Below are 19,042 nucleotides of genomic sequence, written 5' to 3' on the forward strand. Positions count from 1 at the left end.
CTGGACACCATTCTGTGGGAGGTGAGTTCTCTGCTTCCCAACCATCTCCTTCCCGGTTGTATCCAACTAGGACACACAAGCTGATTTCTCCAAAGATGAAAATCAACCATGGCTGTGTCCAGAGGTATGCTGACACAACATGACATTCAAAATGTATGCATATTACCCGGTATATCAAAAGAGGTTAAACATTGTGGAAGAGAGAAACGATTAACAAAATGTTAGCTGTGACTAAAAGGAATCCCAGAGGATGGTGGAGAAGCCCATGTTAGAACTGGTCAAGACATTCTTACCTACTAAGCTCAGTGAAGAGAAACAAAGAAAGGTGGGACCATAAATGTGTGTTGGCCACAGTCTGTTATAAACTGTCTGTTTTCTCTCCCACACTTATGCTCTCTTATTTCTGCAACTCTATCACTACTATCATCACCCAATAGTTTTGTGGGATAGGGAAGGAGTCCAGGTAAGACAGCCAGCCAAGCACTTCAGTCCCCGGAGTAAGCAAAATATGTACCCCATCCACCAAAGAGAACTAACAGAGAAAATAATTCATCATAATCTCGCCAAAATAGCACAGGATCAAGCTCTGTCTGGCACTGAGTACAAATTAGCTGGACTTGGTTCCATGATGCTCTTTCCAGACTTTGTGGTTAAATTCTAGTAAGCTTCTTAGGAAAAACAAGGGGCCTGTCTGAGGAATGGATTCCTAGACAGAGCCAACAGGAGAAATGCTTGATAGGGTTTGGAACTCAAGAATGAGAAGCAATGATGACAGAGACCCAGATGGGAATGGAAGTGATTGTGTCTTTACTAGAGTCCAACTCTGCTTTTTTCAGAGAAGTGAAATTAAGATATGCTACAAAATGGCAAGTATGCAGATACACTGAATTTAGTGAGTGCTTTACTTAAGGGATAAAGTGTGAGTTAGAAGGATAGTTTAGCCAAATGCTAAGTAGAAATTATTTTGTAAGCCCATACAATCAACCCAGCAGAAAACTCTGCAACTAGAATTTCTGAATGTAGAATTGCCTTATATAGCTCACATTAGAAGAAGGATCTCTCAATTACTGATGTTGGGATCACTACTATCAATAATAAGTAAATATAAAATGTGTTTTTTTTTTGTTAAAAGACCATCTCACCAAATACAGGAGTGTAACAAGGTAGTGAATAGATTCAAAGTGTTAATGGCCAAGTTTGAGTTGAACTATAACATTCGGTGATTTCCTTTAAAACCGTATCCTAAGGGTGCCTGGCTGTCTCAGTCAGTTGGGCTTTGAATTCTTGATATTGGCTCAGGCTGTGGGCTCAGCCTTGTAAAACTGAGGCCCATGCTGGGCTCTGTGTTGGGCATGGAGCCTGCTTAAGATTCTGTCTGCCCCTCCCCCTGTTTGCACAGACTTGCTCTCTCTCACTAAAATAATAAATAAATAAATAAATAAACAAATAAATAAATAAATAAATAAACAAACCCTATCTTAAGCAATTACCAAAAAGTAGGGCTCAAGTTCTTTTGCTATTGCCATGTCACATTCCATTGTTCCCTGCTTGACCAGTATGTTCAAACTACTCGCAGTACAGAAAGGCAAACTACACCCCGATAAGGAAGTACTTAATCATTTAGTAGCTGCAGTGTGTAACAAGGGTTGTCTAAGGCCCTCATAAAATTCCAAAGCCCTACTCACCTTCTGTGACCAAAGTGTTACAAAACCTATAGATGGTGGATCCAGAAAGAGCCAATTGTTCTAGCATCTTCTAGCAGCTGTGTTTACCCAATGAAGCACTGTTTTAGAACACATCCCAACTTTTCATATTTGAAAGAATTACCCAAGCATTTCTCTTTTTTAAAAAAAGATGTTATTTATTGATTTATTTGTTTGAGAGTGAGGGAGAGACAGAGACAGAGCATGAGCAGAGGGGAAGAGGCAGAGGGAGAGGGAGAAGGACCCTGAGATCAGAACCATGACCAACCGCCACCCAGGTGCCCCCTCCCCGCAAGCATTTTTTAAGTTCATCTTTGCTTGAGGAATAAGGCTAAAAAGTATGTAAGAGCACCATTCTTTTGCTTCTTTTATTTCAACCTTTCAAAGTATGTGATTAAATAAGAATATTATTATAATTTTATTCATGTTTTCTATGGGAGCCCATTTCCCTCTTAAAATGCTGTAGCCTAATACTTAGAAAAGGGAAGGTTTGAAGCTCTCGACCTCCAAGGAAATAATAACTAGAAACTGAAAATATAGTTTTTTATCAAGTCTCAGCTAATTTATTTATATCAGACATACCAGTTCATTTATTATACTTCAGAATAATACAATTTTGCCATAATTATCTGCAACCTATTTCAAAGCTTGTATTTTTCAAATAGTATACCACAATAGGAAAACTGTTTCCACTGTAAACCTATTTTTAAATCCTTACCTAGACCTAGTCTTTAAAGGAAGAAACTTTTTTTTTTTTAAGATTTTATTTATTTGTCAGAGAGAGATGGAGAGAGAGCGAGCACAGGCAGACAGAATGGCAGGCAGAGGCAGAGGGAGAAGCAGGCTCCCCGCCGAGCAAGGAGCCCGATGCGGGACTCGATCCCAGGACGCCGGGATCATGACCTGAGCCGAAGGCAGCTGCCCAACCAACTGAGCCACCCAGGTGTCCCTTAAAGAAGAAACTTTTGACAGGAAAACTAGAGGTATCTCAGTGATCCTCAGTAGGCCAGAGGCCTTCCAGAAGTAGAATGAACCATCGTTCTCCAGTCATTGAGGTTGATTCTTCAAGCTCTGTGCTTGATGCCATGGCTAACTGTGTGGTTCATATACAGAGGTTATTTTTAGAGGCAAGAATTTTCATTTCCCAAAAGTATAACCACAAGATGTCTGTTTGGAATGAATCAGATTTATACATTAGGACAATAGGAAAAGCTCAGACCATGCCCGTGTAACCTCAGCTCCCTGAGGAAAAACATAGTATCTCAGTACACCCTCATCCTGGGACCCTTGCCCTCTGGCTGGCTGAGGCAATTCCTTTGCAAACCAAGCAGGGCTGGGGAAAGGGGGGGTTTCACAGATGTCTTGTAAGTATGGTTTCCTTACAGAAACAGTTCTATTTTGTCCTTGTGGCTTTTCATGGTGACTTAAAACTCATAGGGACAACAAGTTACTAATCTTTAACAGTGGTGGTAGCCGAAGTCAGCTGCTTTGGGAGGGAAATTGGACTTGGTGGCCTATAGGGACACCCTATTACATCTGTGTTTTGCTGCCACCACACCTGCCACGTAGGCCTGAGCTGGCCCCCTTCTCTGGTCTAGGCCCTCCTTGACGCCAGCCTTATCACTGGAATCCTACTTCGTGGGACTTTTGGCTCCTTAACCTGAGATTTAGTTTGCTACAGTTGGAGACCTTAAAGGAAAGCATTACAGGGTCCAGAAAGAACACATACGGGCTCACTAATCTAGCAAACAGAAGATCTACCGAGGATTGGAAGAGGCTCGCTGGGTGGCCTTGGTAACCCCATCCAGTCACTTAGGGCATGGTTGGCCAATCCCTTTGGGTTAGTTGGTTCATTTGCTTTAAAAGATCAATTTTCTTCCCTCCTCTTTGACTTCACCCCACTTTTTTTTTTAAGTAGGCTCCACGCACAATGTGGGGCTCAAACTCATGAGCCTGAGATTAAGGGTCACCCGCACCATGACTGAGCCGGCCAGGTGCCCTGACTTCAGCTCAATTTATCAGCGGAGGAGGCTCCATCCACGGGGGCAGAATGTGGGACCTGCCTCTCCTGGTTGTTCTAATGAAGTGAAGGCTAGTAGTCGGTCACTTAGACTATCTGTATGTCTGTCTAGCCTCAGTGTATCCCAAGGGCTCCCTGACAGTAAACAGGCATTTCCAGAACAGAGCAATAGCGATGGCAGATCAGATCGGGGCTGCAGAGATGGAGTACTAGGAGAAAGCATAAGTTGGTGAAGCAATTGTTTATTTATTTTGTTAACCCATTGGTTTATTCATTCTTTCGGTTATTGAGCATTTCCTGAGTACCTACAATGTCTCAGGCACGGTATGTGGCCCAGGACCATGTCCTTTCCCTGTTAATAATGGCGTACAGACGCTCTCATCTCTGACCCCTCTCCAAATCCTACCAGCCTTACGGTAGCTACCCTTTTTTGTTGTTGTTAAAGATTTTATTTATTTGACAGAGAGGGAGAGATCACAAGTAGGCAGAGAGGCAGGCAGAGGGAGAAGCAGGCTCCCCACTGAGCAGAGAACTCGATGCAGGGCTCAATCCCAAGACCCCGAAATCATGACCTGAGCCGAAGGCAGAGGCTTAACCCACTGAGCCACCCAGGCGCCCCTACAGTAGCTACTCTTAAATAGTTGTTGTGGTAAAAGTGGGTACATCATCTCACCTCTCTCTCTGCAACAATTCCCAGATTTGTAAAATGAAGCCGATAATTCTTGCTCGGGTGCCTCACAGGGGTCCTGGATGGATCACCTGAGAAAACAGATAGGAAAGTACTTTTAATTATAAAAATAATAAAATGCTGATTGTAGTGACATATTAAGATTTTTTGAGGGCCTCTAGTGTTCCCCAGAATGAGCCCTACCCAGCTGTAACTGTCAACTAATACCAACAATTCCAAATTCGTCCCCTTTAGAGATTCAGATTTGAGAAATGTGTAGGTTTTAATGTATACCATTGTGCGAACACTTTCTCTGTGCCAGGTACTAAACTCAGCACCTTACGTGAATTACCTCATTTAATCCCCACAGCAATGTCCCAAGGGAGGTGGGCATGGGTATTATCACACCCACTTTACGGAGGGGAAGCATAAGGCCCTGAGGGGTTAAAGAACAACTGGTTTATAGCGACAAAGCTAGTAAATGAGAGAGTCTGGATTTGAAATCAAGTTTCCCGACTCTCCAGTATGAGCTTTTAACCACTGGGTTATACTTCCTCTTAAAAAAGAAAAAAAAAAAAAAAAACTCTGTATGGGTCTAAGCTATTGGTAATAGTATCATAAATGTTTTTATTTTAAAGCGGTGGACATCTTCCTAAAACTGCAGAGAACCATTTCTACCACAGACAGGGAGCTCCAGTGATATAATTTTGGTTTGGGTTTTTTTTTTTTAAAGATGTTAATTGTTTGAGCAAGAGAGAGAAAGAGCACAGGGGCAGGGAGGAAGGGTGGGGGAGAAGCAGACTCCCCGCTGAGCAGGGAACCCGACGTGGGACTTGATCCCAGGACCCTGAGATCATGAGCTGAGCCGAAGGCAGACACTTCACCGACGGAGCCACCCAGGCGCTGCTCCAGCCAAAATAGTTTTCATTGTGTCTCCAGTTTGCTTCTTTTACTTCCTGGCTTATTTCACTGGCTAGACATTTATGCCACTGGGAGGATTTACTTACACTGCTTGCGGCGCGGCGTTAACAAACATAAAGTAAAAATCAGGGGAGCTGGAGTGGTAGAGAAAGCGTGTGCTGTGAATAAGAGGCAGACGTGGACGCCGTGCCCAGACAAGAGCAGCTCTGGGTGTGGGTGGCCTTCTCACTGATTCTGTTAGGAAGCCCAGCCTCTAGCGGGGCCGTTCACTCTTTGTCGCTAACGCCTCTGTGTGCCCCCTTAGTGCACAGACCCTTGTATTACTGGGAGCATCCAGATGGGTTTCCTCACGGAGCTCTGGAGGTGCAATCGGTTAGCATGCGGTGCTCATATACAAGGGTTTCCTCAGACTCTTAAAAAACTTCCACCCAGGGCGCCTGGGTGGCTCAGTGGGTTAAAGCTTCTGCCTTCGGCTTGGGTCATGATCCCAGGGTCCTGGGATCGAGTCCCGCATCGGGCTCTCTGCTCAGCGGGGAGCCTGCTTCCCTCTCTCTCTCTCTCTGCCTGCCTCTCTGCCTGCTTGTGAGCTCTCTGTCAAATAAATAAATAAATAAATCTTTAAAAACAAAACAAAACAAAAAAAACCAACTTCCACCTAGCCTTCTTTCCGGTACCTCCATGTCTGGCCATGGAGTGTTACTTCTTCTGCCTTACAAGGCTTTTGGAATAAGCTTTTCGGGTCTGCTTCTGGGACTGCTACTGCTGCTCCTTCTCCTCGCCTTCCTCTTCAAGATTGTTCTTAGCCTCAGCCACAGAGTTAACATGTTCGAGAACTTGCTATCTCGCCAAGCAACGTGCTAAACACCTTCTACACCATCATCTCTTTATTTGTTCACTTTTCCATTTACGGAATATTTTTCGAGTATTTACTTTGTACCAAACACTGCGTTGTATACACACTGGTCATCAAAGCAGACCATTATCCCTTCTGTTAGTCTAGTGGAGGTGCAACAGGGGAATTTCTCCTTAGAAACCGTGGAAAGTTCTGTGACAGGATGCCACACGGGACTCTGAAAGGTGAGTGACTAGCATTCTCCTCCGTTTTACAAGTAAGAAAACTGAAGTTCAGAGAGACTACATAACTTGCCCGAAGTAACACAGCTCCTAAGTAGGCGAAGTGGCAATTCAAATCCATGCTGGTCAGATTCCAAAGCTCACGCTCTTAACTGCGTGACTTTATTGCCTCTCCAATGTGTGAAGTGCAGATACAGCCATTAATTCTAGCCCTACGCGTTGGGGTTCTGGCTTCATCTCAAATGTGTGGACTTGCAATTGTTTCCAATTAGTTGTGGCTGTGGCTTGGTGCATTTGTTCAAAGAAAGCATGCACACAAAACAGAGGTCACGTGCCCTCAGTTTTGTGGATGTGCACGACGTATAAACGTTGGGATCATGGCATTTGTTTCCCATTAGCTTATGCTACTCGAATGCAAACAGTAAAGCATGTGTTTACATTGCTGTGGACATGGAAATCTGGGCCCCCCAAAGCATTCCTTGCAGGTTGTATAAAGCCGAGCATCCAAATCGTTCAAAATAAGTTTTGTAAGCCCAGCTTAATAGCTTTAAAATGTAACCTGGATTCCAGATATTGAAAAACGGCCCAGAGAGAGGTATGTGAGTGGCCCAAGGAGACAAGACCAGCTAAAGCCTCCAACTATGTACCAAGCCCCATATTTGCAGTTCTCTATTTTGTTTCTGATCTTTTATTTTTAAAAAGCTCAAGAGCTTAAAGTCAAGAAAACTCTTAGCCATGTAGCAGCAGTCATGGAATTTTTCATTCTATTCTAACCAGCTGTCTGAAGCTTTTCAAAACAAACCTGTTTGTGATGAGATGGTTTGGTTATTTAAGGCACAGTAGATGGCAAGGCTGGGAAAAGCAAGTGGGAGGCATCCAGTGCCATTATCTCTCCCCTCCCTGGGTCTCCCACCCAATAACAAAAAGCTCACCCAACAAGCTGTTGTTCACAGCCAGCATCTGTGAAGGTGGGAATGAACTAGAAACTATCATCTCAGGTAAAGCCAGTTCGGATGGCAAGAATGTGAAATGAAGGTCCCATTAGTTGATGTCTTTACTTAACACCGCATGTGTTGTTGTTGTTTTAAGAGCTCTGGGCTTAGAAACAGAAGCCCTTATTTTTAATGAGGCCTCCAACTCTTACTCTGGGACTTGGTCAAGTTATGCCCTCTCTCTGAGGCTCAGTGTCCTCCCTTGATGGGGGAGAGAGGGATGGCAGTCTTCCTCGTTACACAAACCGGTAGTAAGGAGTTGAGGATTCCTTTAGAGAACATATGTTGAGTCCTAACACAGTGTGTGGCTGCTCAGGTTCATCTCTTTGCAATCAAGATAATTTCAAGAGGCATGTTATTTATACCATGTAGACAGATCAAGAGTTGCTGCTCTCGCTGGCCTAATTTCAGCATATTTGATCCCCCTAAGAACAACAAGTATGTTCTTTGATCTTAGTTCTCCCGCCAACCAGGCATGAAAAGAGCTTTGGTCAAATCACATCGACCCGTGCCATGGTGTTCTTTTGGTATCCTGGTTATGGTTTTAAGAACATGAAATTGCTATATTCTAGGAAGCCCCCTCCTTTTTCCCCCCCTTACACTGTGGTTCTAATTTTCTTAAGTAATTATTCCAGGCTTTTTAGTTCCTTTTATCACACAGTCCTGGGTACCTGTTCCAAAGCTAACTTTAAATATTTCACTTTCTAATCAAACAAAGTCACTCACCTTTACACAAGGGGTATGTTCATTAATGACAAAGACAGATAGGTCATGATGTCCATACTTAAGCGAAAAGGAAATCATTGGATTGAATGTACTTTAAAGAAATAATGGTTTGAAGAGCACGTATCGAGGAATTCAAGCACACACGAGGCTGAGGGGACTCTTTACCAAACATGATCTCAGACGATTTCTGGGAAGTAGAGTGACACTGGAACAGCCTTTCTTTAAGTGGGAACTGGGGTTCCCTTGTGGCAAGATGGCAGGAGACCAGTCTAGTCAAAAATGAAGGTCTGTGCCCCACCTCAGGCCTACTACTAAATTAGGAGCTCTGTGGATGGGGCCTGGGAGTCTGAGTTTTTAACAAGCATCCAGGGGGATTCTTAAGAACATTAAAGACTCATTCCCATGGTGTATAAAAAAGTACACATCCTTTTCCTTATTTTTTTTAAAGTAATCTCTAGCATGACATGGGCCTTAAACTCATGACCCCAAGATCAGGAGTCACACACTCTACTGATGAAGCCAGCCAGGCACCCCTAAAAGAATGTATATGCCCGGGGCGCCTGGGTGGCTCAATGGGTTAAGCGTCTGCCTTCGCCTCAGGTCATGATCTCAGGGTCCTGGGATTGAGCCCCCGCATCACATCGGGCCCTCTCTCTCACATCTCTCTCAGCAGGGAGCCTGCTTCCCCCTCTCTCTCTGCCTGCCTCTCTGGCTACTTGTGATCTCTGTCAAAAAAAAAAAAAAAATCTTTGAAAAAAAAAAGTATATGCCTTTTGGCCCAAGAATCCTATTGATGAGAAACTAAGGAAATAACCCAGAATATGGAAAAAGTTATGTGAATGCTCCTGATGCTTCATCATTATTTATAAGAATGAAAGAACTGGAAGTGATGCCAGTACTCAGAGCTAGAGCACCATTAAGTGAATTTCGGTAGATTCCTTAAAAGCACCGTGCAGGTGTTTTATCACATTTAAAGCATCACAATAATTCTCTGAGACAGGCATTATTTTCCTCATTTCACAGATGAGGACACTGAGGGTTAGGGAGAATAAGCAGCAAAGTTAATAAGTGGGGGAAATGCTAATAAAGGGGGAAATCAGGATTCTAACCCTAAGTCAGTCTGATTCTCAAATCCAAATTCACCAATGGGAAACAAAAAAACAAAAAAACAAAAAAAAACAGGCATTAGGAAGAAGCCTTCCTTTGAAAACACAAAGGTGGTGTATTAGAGGTTGGGAATTGGGGATTTTCCCTTCTCTTTCCTTTCACCTTTCTGTATTATACTAATACTTATGTAATTAAAATATTAGATTATAGGGGTGCCTGGGTGACTCAGTGGGTTAAGCCTCTGTCTTTGGCTCAGGTCATGATCTCAGGGTCCTGGGATCGAGCCCCACATTGGGCTCTCTGCTCGGTAGGGAGCCTGCTTCCCTTTCTCTCTCTCTGCCTGCCTCTCTGCCTACTTGTGATCTCTGTCTCTCTGTCAAATAAATAAATAAAGTCTTTTTAAAAATATTAGATTATAAAATAAAAATGGATTATATATTTAAGCAATTGTGATAGTCTCATGCATTTCAACCTGAGTTGCAAGGAGGCTAGGAGCTATAGAAAAAGTTGGCTGTGAAAAAAGGCCTGTGCGCTTCTTGCTAAGGCCTGCCAAACGAGGTGTAGCAGAAATGTCGGGCTTATGGAATGATGACTGGGGGAGGGGAGTGAAATAATCAGACCTGTGTTTTGATAAGATAGTTTACCCTGATAATCATTATGCTGCCCCTTGGCTTTTAAAAGACTCACAGGATAGTGTCCTTTGAAAACGGTGAACAGTTAATCAAAAGCATTAGACACCGAAAGTTAGCTGATTTGTGGGCAAGGCCCTCATAACTTTCTTTTTACAAAGTGAGTGTGCCGTCTGGAAGACATTGTAAAGAGCCAGAGAGGGAACAAAAAGGTCAATAACGTGAACCGTAATTAGCTGATTTGATTTTGGTGCCAAATTCCGGGCAGTACTAAATCCACAGTTCTCACTGGCAGTTCCCCATCTCTGACACATCACCCTTCTTTCAACACTCTGAGGCTTCAGACCCTTCTTTAGGACTTTTGCCTTAACAATGGTTTTCTAGGTTTGGATTTGTTTTGTCAATGTGTGCGGGTGAGGCTCATCGGCAGATAATCCTTCAATGTCAAAGTCGTCTCCAAAAGGGAGCCATTTAAGCCTCAAGAAGTAATCTTGCTGGCAGTGTTTTAAAGTCGGGTTTTTTTTTTTTTTTAATTGTAATTGAAAAAAAAAAAAAAAAAGAAGAAGAAGAACTACCAGAGGATACCGGGGGCATCATAATCAAGGTTAGAAAATGGCCTCTCAAAGATTAGCTATCGATCTTCAGCAGGGCTGTCCAAAAGCTTTTAGCTCCTCATTCACATGTTCTTGTGTCATTAATCTGTGCTCCGGCTTTCGCATTTTCATGACATTATGGCAGTAGCTTTGAAAGAATTAAAGATACCATGCCACTTTATTTTGCTTCCATTTAACAGCCCATTTATTGAGTGCCTACTGTGTGCCAGACACTGTCTTAAATGCCGTGAGGTTCAAAGACAAAGAAGACTCCGCCCCTGGGCAGCTCACAGTCTAACGGTAGAGCGCAGTCAGACGTCCGCTCAACAGTGCCAGGTTGCATACATAGAGCGCTATTTAGTAGGTACAGACAAAGGAAGCAGCAATGGAAGAAAGAGAGGGCAGGCCATAAAGACAGTCTATAGCAGGAAGGCTTTCTTAAGGAAGTGGCATTTGAACTTGGCTTGGAAGGATGGCGTGCTTTCAACAGACGGCAATGAAAACAGCTCATATTAGGTGCTCAATTAACGTTTGCCGATGGGACTGATGACAGGCACACATAGGAGACATGCTTGAGGATTGGCAAGTTCTCTCATCTCCATCTAACCGCGAGTTCCCCTGAAGGGAACAGTTCTTACTCAGGTACTCTGTGACACACATTAAGGACGTACTTTTGAAAATTAACCTAAAAATGCTGATGTCAAAAGCAATTTTCTCACATAAAATAATGGTAAATGGTAGTCAGTCAAACCTAAGTGAGAATTTAGCCTAGATTGGTTTTGTGAACCCTGGTGCTCCAAGAAGCCTCGGGAGGCACACGTTCAAAATTACTTGCACAACAGGACCAAGGTGTTATTTTGCCTTTTTCACTGGGTGGATATTGGCACCAATGGTGAGTACAAGTGTCACACAGCTGCGGGAAACTAAAAGGCAATTTCACTTGAGGATATCACGGCTGGCCATTAAATTTTTTTTTTCATGGCTGGGGCATCTGGCTAGCTCAGGTAGTGGAGCACGCAATACTTGATCTTGAGATCATGAGTTTGAACTCCGTGGTGGGCATAGAGATTACTTTAAAAAAAAGAGAGAGAGAGTTATGGCTGAAACAGTAAAAATGGCTAGTTGATTAAACTGTAAGTCCTGAGTGTCCTTTAAAAAAATATTCTGGGGGCGCCTGGGTGGCTCAGTGGGTTGAGCCTTTGCCTTTGGCTCGGGTCATGATCCCAGGGTCCTGGGATCGAGCCCCGCATCGAGCTCTCTGCTCAGCAGGGAGCCTGCTTCTCCCTCTCTCTCTGCCTGCCTCTCTGCCTACTTGTGATCCCGCTCTCTGTTAAATAAATAAATAAAATATTTAAAAAAATATATTCTGTGCGTATGGGGCCCCTGGGTGGGCCAGTCAGTTAAGTGTCTGACTTGGTTTCGGCTCAGGTCATGATCTCGGGGTACTGGGATCGAGCCCCGCGTTGGGCTCCCCGCTGGGTGTGGAGTCTTCTTGAGAATCTCTCTCTCTCCCTCTGCCCTTCCTGCTCAGGCTCTCTCCTCCTCCTCTCTCTCTAAAATAAATAAATACATCTTAAAAACAATATTCTGTGAAGTACACATGAGGTGTTTCTGCTGCAAACCATATAAATGTGCGTGTCAAGGAAAAGCACTTGTACGATTATTTGAGCTATGAGCTAAACTGGCCTCATTTTCAGGCAACGCTATTTTTGTTTGAAATAATGACTGACAAATGTGGCTACCCAACCTTGAGCATTTGCTAGACATTTTCTTTGAAAGGAACAAAGAGAGCCCATCAGTTAAAGGAAAAGCTGATAGGATTTGTTGCCAATGATAAAATTTAAACTTTCAAGAGAAAATAAAAATTTTGGAAAACTTTATCTGCCACCATGAGCTTGAGAGCTTCCCAATAGACTTTTCCTAATGAGGTTGGAGGTGAAGTAATTAATGAATGTGGGTTTTTTGAATGTATCATATAATGAAAGGCATTGACATTTGGAAGAGCTGCACAGCTCAGTGAACCAATTTTTGGATGACCCATATATGATGATACAAAATGGGTAAAAGTCCCAAAGTTCAGAACACACCAATGGATTTGAACGTAACAGAACACGAAACATTGATTCATGTGGTTTTCATATTCCACGCTGCAACTAACTTTTCCCACTTGTTGTTTTTATGAAGTATCACTGAAAAACATCCACAGTTATCTGGAAAGGCTACTCAAACACTTTCCTCTTTTTCCCACTACATATCTGTGAGACACTGGCATTTGTACAAATATTCCAATCAAAACAACATGTAACAACAGATTGGATGGAGAAGCAGATATGATAGTCTGGCTACCATATTAAGACGGAATTTAAAGAGATTTGCAAAAATGTAAAACAATGCTGCCCTTCCTTCTAACTATTCTATGTCGGGGAAAAATATATTTCGTTTCCATTAGAAAATTTTATTTATGTTAACACATCATGGGTTTATTACTGTTTAAACTAGTTATTAAATATTTTTTACATTTCTCAGTTATAATTTCTAAGACGGGAAATGTCAATAGATATGACTTGTATAAACAGAAGTTCTCTGGGATTATGAACAAGAGTATAAAGGGTCCCTGAGACCAAAAAGTTGAGAAATCACTAGGCTAGCTGATCCTAGCCTAGGCATCTATATTATACATTTTTTTAAGCTTTTATGTATTTATTTGACACAGGGAGAGAGCTCAAGAGCTTACAGGCAGGGGGGAGGGGCAGGGGGAAGGGGGAGCATCAGGCTCCCTGCTGATCAAGGAGCCTGATGCAGGACTCGATCCCAGGACCTTGGGATCATGACCTGAGCTGAAGGCAGACACAACCAACTGAGCCACCTAATACATTTATTTTTTAAAGATTTTATTTATTCATTTTTTTTTTTTGAGAGAGAGAGAACAGCAAGGGGGAAGAGCAGAAGGAGAGGGAGAAGCAGGTTTCCCAATGAGCAGGGAGTCCAACACGAGCTTGATTCCAGGACCCTGAGATCCTGACCTGCGCCGAAGGCAGACGCTTCCCTGACTGAGCCACCCAGGTGCCCTTATGTTATACATTTAGATGTGTATGATGAGTTGGGGTGGGGAGGGTTGGGGGGGGATACATTAGAGCAGCAGGGTGGAGATGGTACTAGATGGGATACTAGGTACTAGATAGGTGGCTTGGCCAACACCATTAGAGGTTGCTGGACTTTTCTTTCTTTGCTTGAAAAAAGAAACAAACCCATGGCCACATTTCTCTATGGTATATAGCCTGTTCCAAGTAGATCTTGGGGTAGGAGCTAAATCACAGGTGGAGAACATGAAAGTATACTTTGCAGTGACAATGAACATGGATAATGGAAACCATAGAAACCAAGATGTGTCCATATACGCATTTTTTTTCCTGGATACCTCTTGTGTAATCACAGAAATCTCACTTGTGGTAGATCCAGCATCTCGTGTTGGCTGTTTTTTAGAAGTACGAGGGGAGCCCCACTTTTTGGGCTGTAAATGAGTGGTAGGGCAGGGATAGAGGACCCTGGAATGCAGCCGTGGTGAGAGATGGCAGGGGAAATTCATGGGGTCTGAGAACTGCCCTCAGAGACTGTGCTGTGAGCTGGGCTTCTGGGTCAGTGGAGAGATTTGGGGGAGAGAGGTGGGAGTCACTGTACAATTAAAAAGGCATTGGGAGGGCACCTGGGTGGCTCAGTAGGTTAAGCGTCTGCCTTCGGCTTTGGTCATGATCCCAGCATCCTGGGATCCAGCCCCGCATCAGGGTCTGCTCAGCAAGGAGCTTGCTTCCCTCCCTAGCTCTCCCTGCATATGTTCCCTCTCTCGCTGTCTCACTGAAATAAATAAATGAAATCTTAAAAAAAAAAAAGGCATTGACTATGTAACTGAAAAGCCAGACACTGAGGGAAAAAATGGACAGGACTCTTAGTAGGCTTATTATATACAATAAAGCAACATGAATTTCAAACCACCTTATGGAAATTGTGAAAGAGGGAGAGATTTTCAAAGTTTTCCTAGTGGTCATGGCATGGCATGTTGGCCATTAATCATAAGTATGTATTTAAAATGTGTGTAAAATGCCACTGCTGGTCTCTTCATCTGGTGGGAAGCATTTGTTGTTTGAATTCAATGGAAATACCATTGTAGGAGGCTCCCATAGGGATGTTTTCTGACCTTGGTGTCCCCTCAGCCTATAAATATGTTTTGTTGGTCACATCTTAAGTTTCTCATCATTGAGGTTTCCTACCACAGAGGCTTTTGGGGACTTAAATACCACAGTATGGAAAGTCTGATGCAGTACACACTAGCTACTGGGTGGTAGATGTAGCAGGGAGGAGTAGAGAATCATGTCAAATGCTATGGAACGTTCCAGAAGTATAAAACTCTCAAGAACATAAGCAGTGGGGATGCCTGGGTGGCTCAGTTGGTTGGTTTCAGCTCAGGCCATGGTGATCTTAGGGTCATGGGATCGAGCCCCACCTTGGGCTCTGGGCTCAGCAGAGTCTGCTTAAGCTTCTCTTCTTTTCCCTCTCCCTCTGCCCTCCCACCAAATAAATAAATAATATTCTTTTAAAAAAGAATCTAGGGATGCCTGGGTGGCTCAGTTGGTTAAGTGACCAACTCTTGGTTTCAGCTCAGGTCGTGATCTCAGGGTCATGAGATCGAGCCCCACTGGGTTCCACGTTTAGCGCAGTCTGCTTGGGACTCTCTCCCCCCTTCTCTCTGCCCCTCCCTCATGCTCTTGCTCTCTCTCCCTTTCAAGTAAATAAATAAATCTTAAAAAAAAAAAGAATACAAGCAGTTTACACTTACCTACATTGGAAAATTTTTTTTTAAAGATTCTGCTAACTCATTCAACGTTTAATAATGCCTCCTGACACTGTTTTAGACCTCCCCTCAATTGCTGCTACATTTCTGGTCATTTCTTTCAGCTCCTGAGAACCATGTCTGTGCCCAAAGGTAGAGTTCTGGATAAAAACCTTGACGAGGAAGGGCTGGAAAGCGGCGACTGCGGCGACGATGAGGACGAGTGCATCGGGGGCTCCGGGGACGGGGCAATGAAAGTGAGGAACCAGCTCCGCTTCCTTGCAGGTGCGTGTGCGAGCCGGCTGGCAGCCGAGCCGATTCAACACCAGTTCACTTGAACTTTGCAGAAGTCCCCGCTACCTACAATGCCATCAACTCTGCAAGGAAATATTATACTCTGGGGTGGGGGGTGGAAGAGTTTTCAGGTAGTCTTTTTTGTTGTTGTTGTTGTTTTCCCCATCTCTGGACCTGGGTAGATGAAAAAGGTAACTTCCAGTTTTTGTTTTTTATTGTCTAAAACGAACTGACCAAATCAGGTAGCCCTGTTTCCTGTTGGACATTCCTTGGTTCTTCTCAGTTATAAAAAGCCACGCCATCTTGGGGGTCCAGTGAGCAGCAACAATGGGGTAACTTCGGAAGGAAGCATAAGCATACTGCTCTTGTTTCTGTCTTCATACCGTTGCCCATGTGTATTTCCGTGTAGATACCCCTCTTTCGTCCCTTCTTCCAACCCTCCACTGTATGTTACCCAACCCTCCACTGTATGTTAACTCTACTGGAATTAAAACTTAAAATTTGCATTTTCAGTATGCTTCAGTGACAAAAAGCTAGCTTTGGGGGTAGAGCAAACCTGTATTTGCATTCTGGCTCCCTTCCTCCTAGGTCTTCACTCCCTCGTCCGTCAAATGGGGATCAGTACCCCAACTTCATGGGCCTATTGGAGGATTACATCAAGAGGGAAAGTCTGTAAGAATCTAGCCTAGTACCTAGCTCAAACAGGGTGGTCCATAATTGTTAGTTTCCTGGAGCGAAATCTTCCCTACCATCTCAGTCTACACACATCCGCCATCCTCTCTGAATTGCTAAAACAAACTCTGCCACTGCTTTTCAAGAAATAGTCTGCCGTGGCTCCCAAGTTCCATTCCTAGGACATAAGATGATCACGCAGAGGCTGGCATCTTATAATAAGGAAAAATAACAGAACCCAACGTTCTCTGGACATTAACCAGACTCCACGCGCCGTGCCGGAACTTTGCCGACATTGTCTTGTATTGTTTCCACTGTGACCGAGGGGTAGTTATTATTCCCACTTTACAGATGAGAAAACTAATGCTGGAAGAGGTAGAATAATTTGCTTAAGGTCGTGCGGTCACTAAGGGCAGAGTCAAGATTCAGAACCGGCCAGTGAGATTTCAGAGGCCTCTCTCTGAATAACCCTACTCTGATTCTTCTTTCTCTGCTCATCTAGACAATTCTAAAAAGCCTGAACTCTGCTTTGCATTTTGCCACCCAGAACAGCTTTCAGTCATCTAAAGGTTGCCCAGATGAGTTGCCAAAATATTAAGTAGCTCCAGCATCGGTCCTTGGGACACATTGCTTTTCATCCTTCTCCAAAAATGTCCCGACCTACCCCTCCTCTCGCTTTCCTGCCCATAAGCCCATCCCTATCCATTTGAAAATGCTACGCCACAATTCCATGGCTACTTAACTTTTTTCAACAGTGTTTGGTAGGGGACCTTGTCAAGGGCCTTTTCAAAACCTAAATAGATTACATCCACTGGTTTCCCTTTGTCCACGTTGCATATTTATCCTCTCAAAGAATGCTAGTCAATTAGTTAGGCATGATTAAGCCTAAGTGCTTTGTAAACTGTAAAACACTACACAAATGGTGGTTAATTTAATTTACAGGAAAAATGATGCCTTACTCCCAATAGGTTACACTCGTGTAACATGTTCAGCCATCCTTCCAGCCTGGCGCTCCCTCCATCCCCTTTGAAATGCTTCTCGTGGAGAGGAGACTCACTGGCAATCCGCCAGGCTCATGGCACAATAGCTATTTGGAACGACAAGCTCTACACTTTGGTCAGCTCTTACACAATTTTACCCCAAATCTGGGTGGATGCCATCTGGTTCTGGTGATTCATCGACATCCACTTAGTCAACCAGACTTGGAACACTCTGTGCGTTTACTGCCATCTCACTCAGAACTTCCAAAGTTTTCCTCCAAAACACAAATTGGGAATTTAGAAAAAATAAATAAAAATAAAAACAAGGCTCAGAGGAGGTTCAGACCCTCTTTTTATCTCCCTTTTGTCCCGGAACAGACCTTTTACCCTTGTACACCATGACCAACCAGCAGTCACCCTGGCTGGCTGCCCTGGCTCACTTCTTCCCTTGTTTTGCACTGGATGAAATGCAGGACACCTCTCTTCCCGTCTTTGCTTCGAACTCCCCTGTGTCCTAGGGCAGGCCCCTTTCCTTTTCTTAAAAGTCAGTTTCTAAAAAAAAAGAAAGAAAGAAAGAAAAAAAGTCAGTTTCTCCATTTGTGAAACAGAGACTACCCCATGCTCGTGGGCCCTGCTAGGGTGGGCAATCCGCAATCGTGTTCATCAATTTGGCTTGAGTCCCTGGCAGGGTGCCTATTGTAGTCTCGGGGATATCTTCTTTAGAGTTTTCTTCTTACCTTGTAGGTCCCCTGCTTTCTTACTTCACTTTTCTTGGTTATGTAAGATTGTGGCAATTCAATATCATCATCATCATCATCATCGTCGTCGTCGTCATCATCAACTCATCCATGCAAAGCATTTGGCACAGTGCCTGGCATCTAGGAAGCACTCAAAAAATGCTATCTACTCTTAAAATGATGGGTCTGTTGCTGCCTTTGCTGACCTCTGGGAGCTCAAAGAGCCTGCAGATGTAGCTTAGAATTAGCTTGTTTTATTAGTATGTTCGCTTCAGACCCATAAAAGGCAGTTAAAACCAGGTAGCCAATGTTCAGCAATATCCCCGATATGCCTTGCTATTCCAGGTGGAATCCGTGGTCTAGGAACATCTGTATCATCTGGGAGCCTGTTAGAATCGCAGACACTCAGGGCTCACCTCAAGACCCACCTAATCACAGGTCATGTTAATTAGAGCCCTGGGTGATTTGTTGGCAGCCCTTACCGCCTTCTTTTTGAGCACTTGCAGCATTTTGGTTTCATACCTGAAGCATCTAAGAAGCCACTAAGCTGGCCCACGGGGAGCTAAGTGTTGCAGGCAGTAGGAAAGAGGCCTAAGGCCCAGTCACCCACGTTGTAGGTTAGGACACTGGGATTCCAACTGTTTGCACGTTTCCTCCCAGTGGGACCTTGAGCGGGTCACATATTGCTCTGAGCCTCAGTTTGCCCAGCTGTAAGATAGGCCTGTGCATCCTTGCCAACCTCAGTGCATTGTGGAAATCAAAGATGCTGATGAGTGTGGAGGTGCTTTGCAACTTACTGAGCTCTACAGATATTTATAACAACCGGGAGACTGTTACTATGAATCCCCAGATCTCTGGAAGCTCTCTGGCTTTCTCAGCATCGCTAGCTTGGTATGTGTTTTCTGCAAAGATAGAACTGAGCCCATGAATTAGAAAAGGCTTTTGCACTGAGCACCATGTTCAGACTCCCTTCCAGAGACAGACCATCCGCGCTGGAGCTGGTGCAGTAAATGGACAGTCTTGTTGCTGGGCTGCCATCAGCCTGGTTCCCAGTTACTGGCCTTGTCAAAGCCCTTATTTATCATAAGCTGCTTGGGAAGCC

The 19,042-nt window shown here is 43.9% G+C and overlaps 1 protein-coding gene across 3 annotated transcripts in view; it reads left to right on the top strand.

The window, feature by feature from the left end:
* The window catches only part of LOC111162134 (glypican 3), a 402,636-nt gene that overhangs the window by 336,321 nt on the left and 47,273 nt on the right, over positions 1 to 19,042 (top strand). For all 3 annotated transcript variants that reach the window (XM_022526328.1, XM_022526329.1, XM_022526330.1), the window contains one exon: positions 15,383 to 15,542. In XM_022526328.1, coding sequence (XP_022382036.1) covers positions 15,383 to 15,542 — 160 coding nt within the window. The remainder of the gene's footprint in view (positions 1 to 15,382; positions 15,543 to 19,042) is intronic.

The sequence above is a fragment of the Enhydra lutris genome, unplaced genomic scaffold (assembly GCF_002288905.1).
Source record: "Enhydra lutris kenyoni isolate GAN:26980312 unplaced genomic scaffold, ASM228890v2 scaffoldscaffold89, whole genome shotgun sequence".
Taxonomy (NCBI): domain Eukaryota; kingdom Metazoa; phylum Chordata; class Mammalia; order Carnivora; family Mustelidae; genus Enhydra; species Enhydra lutris.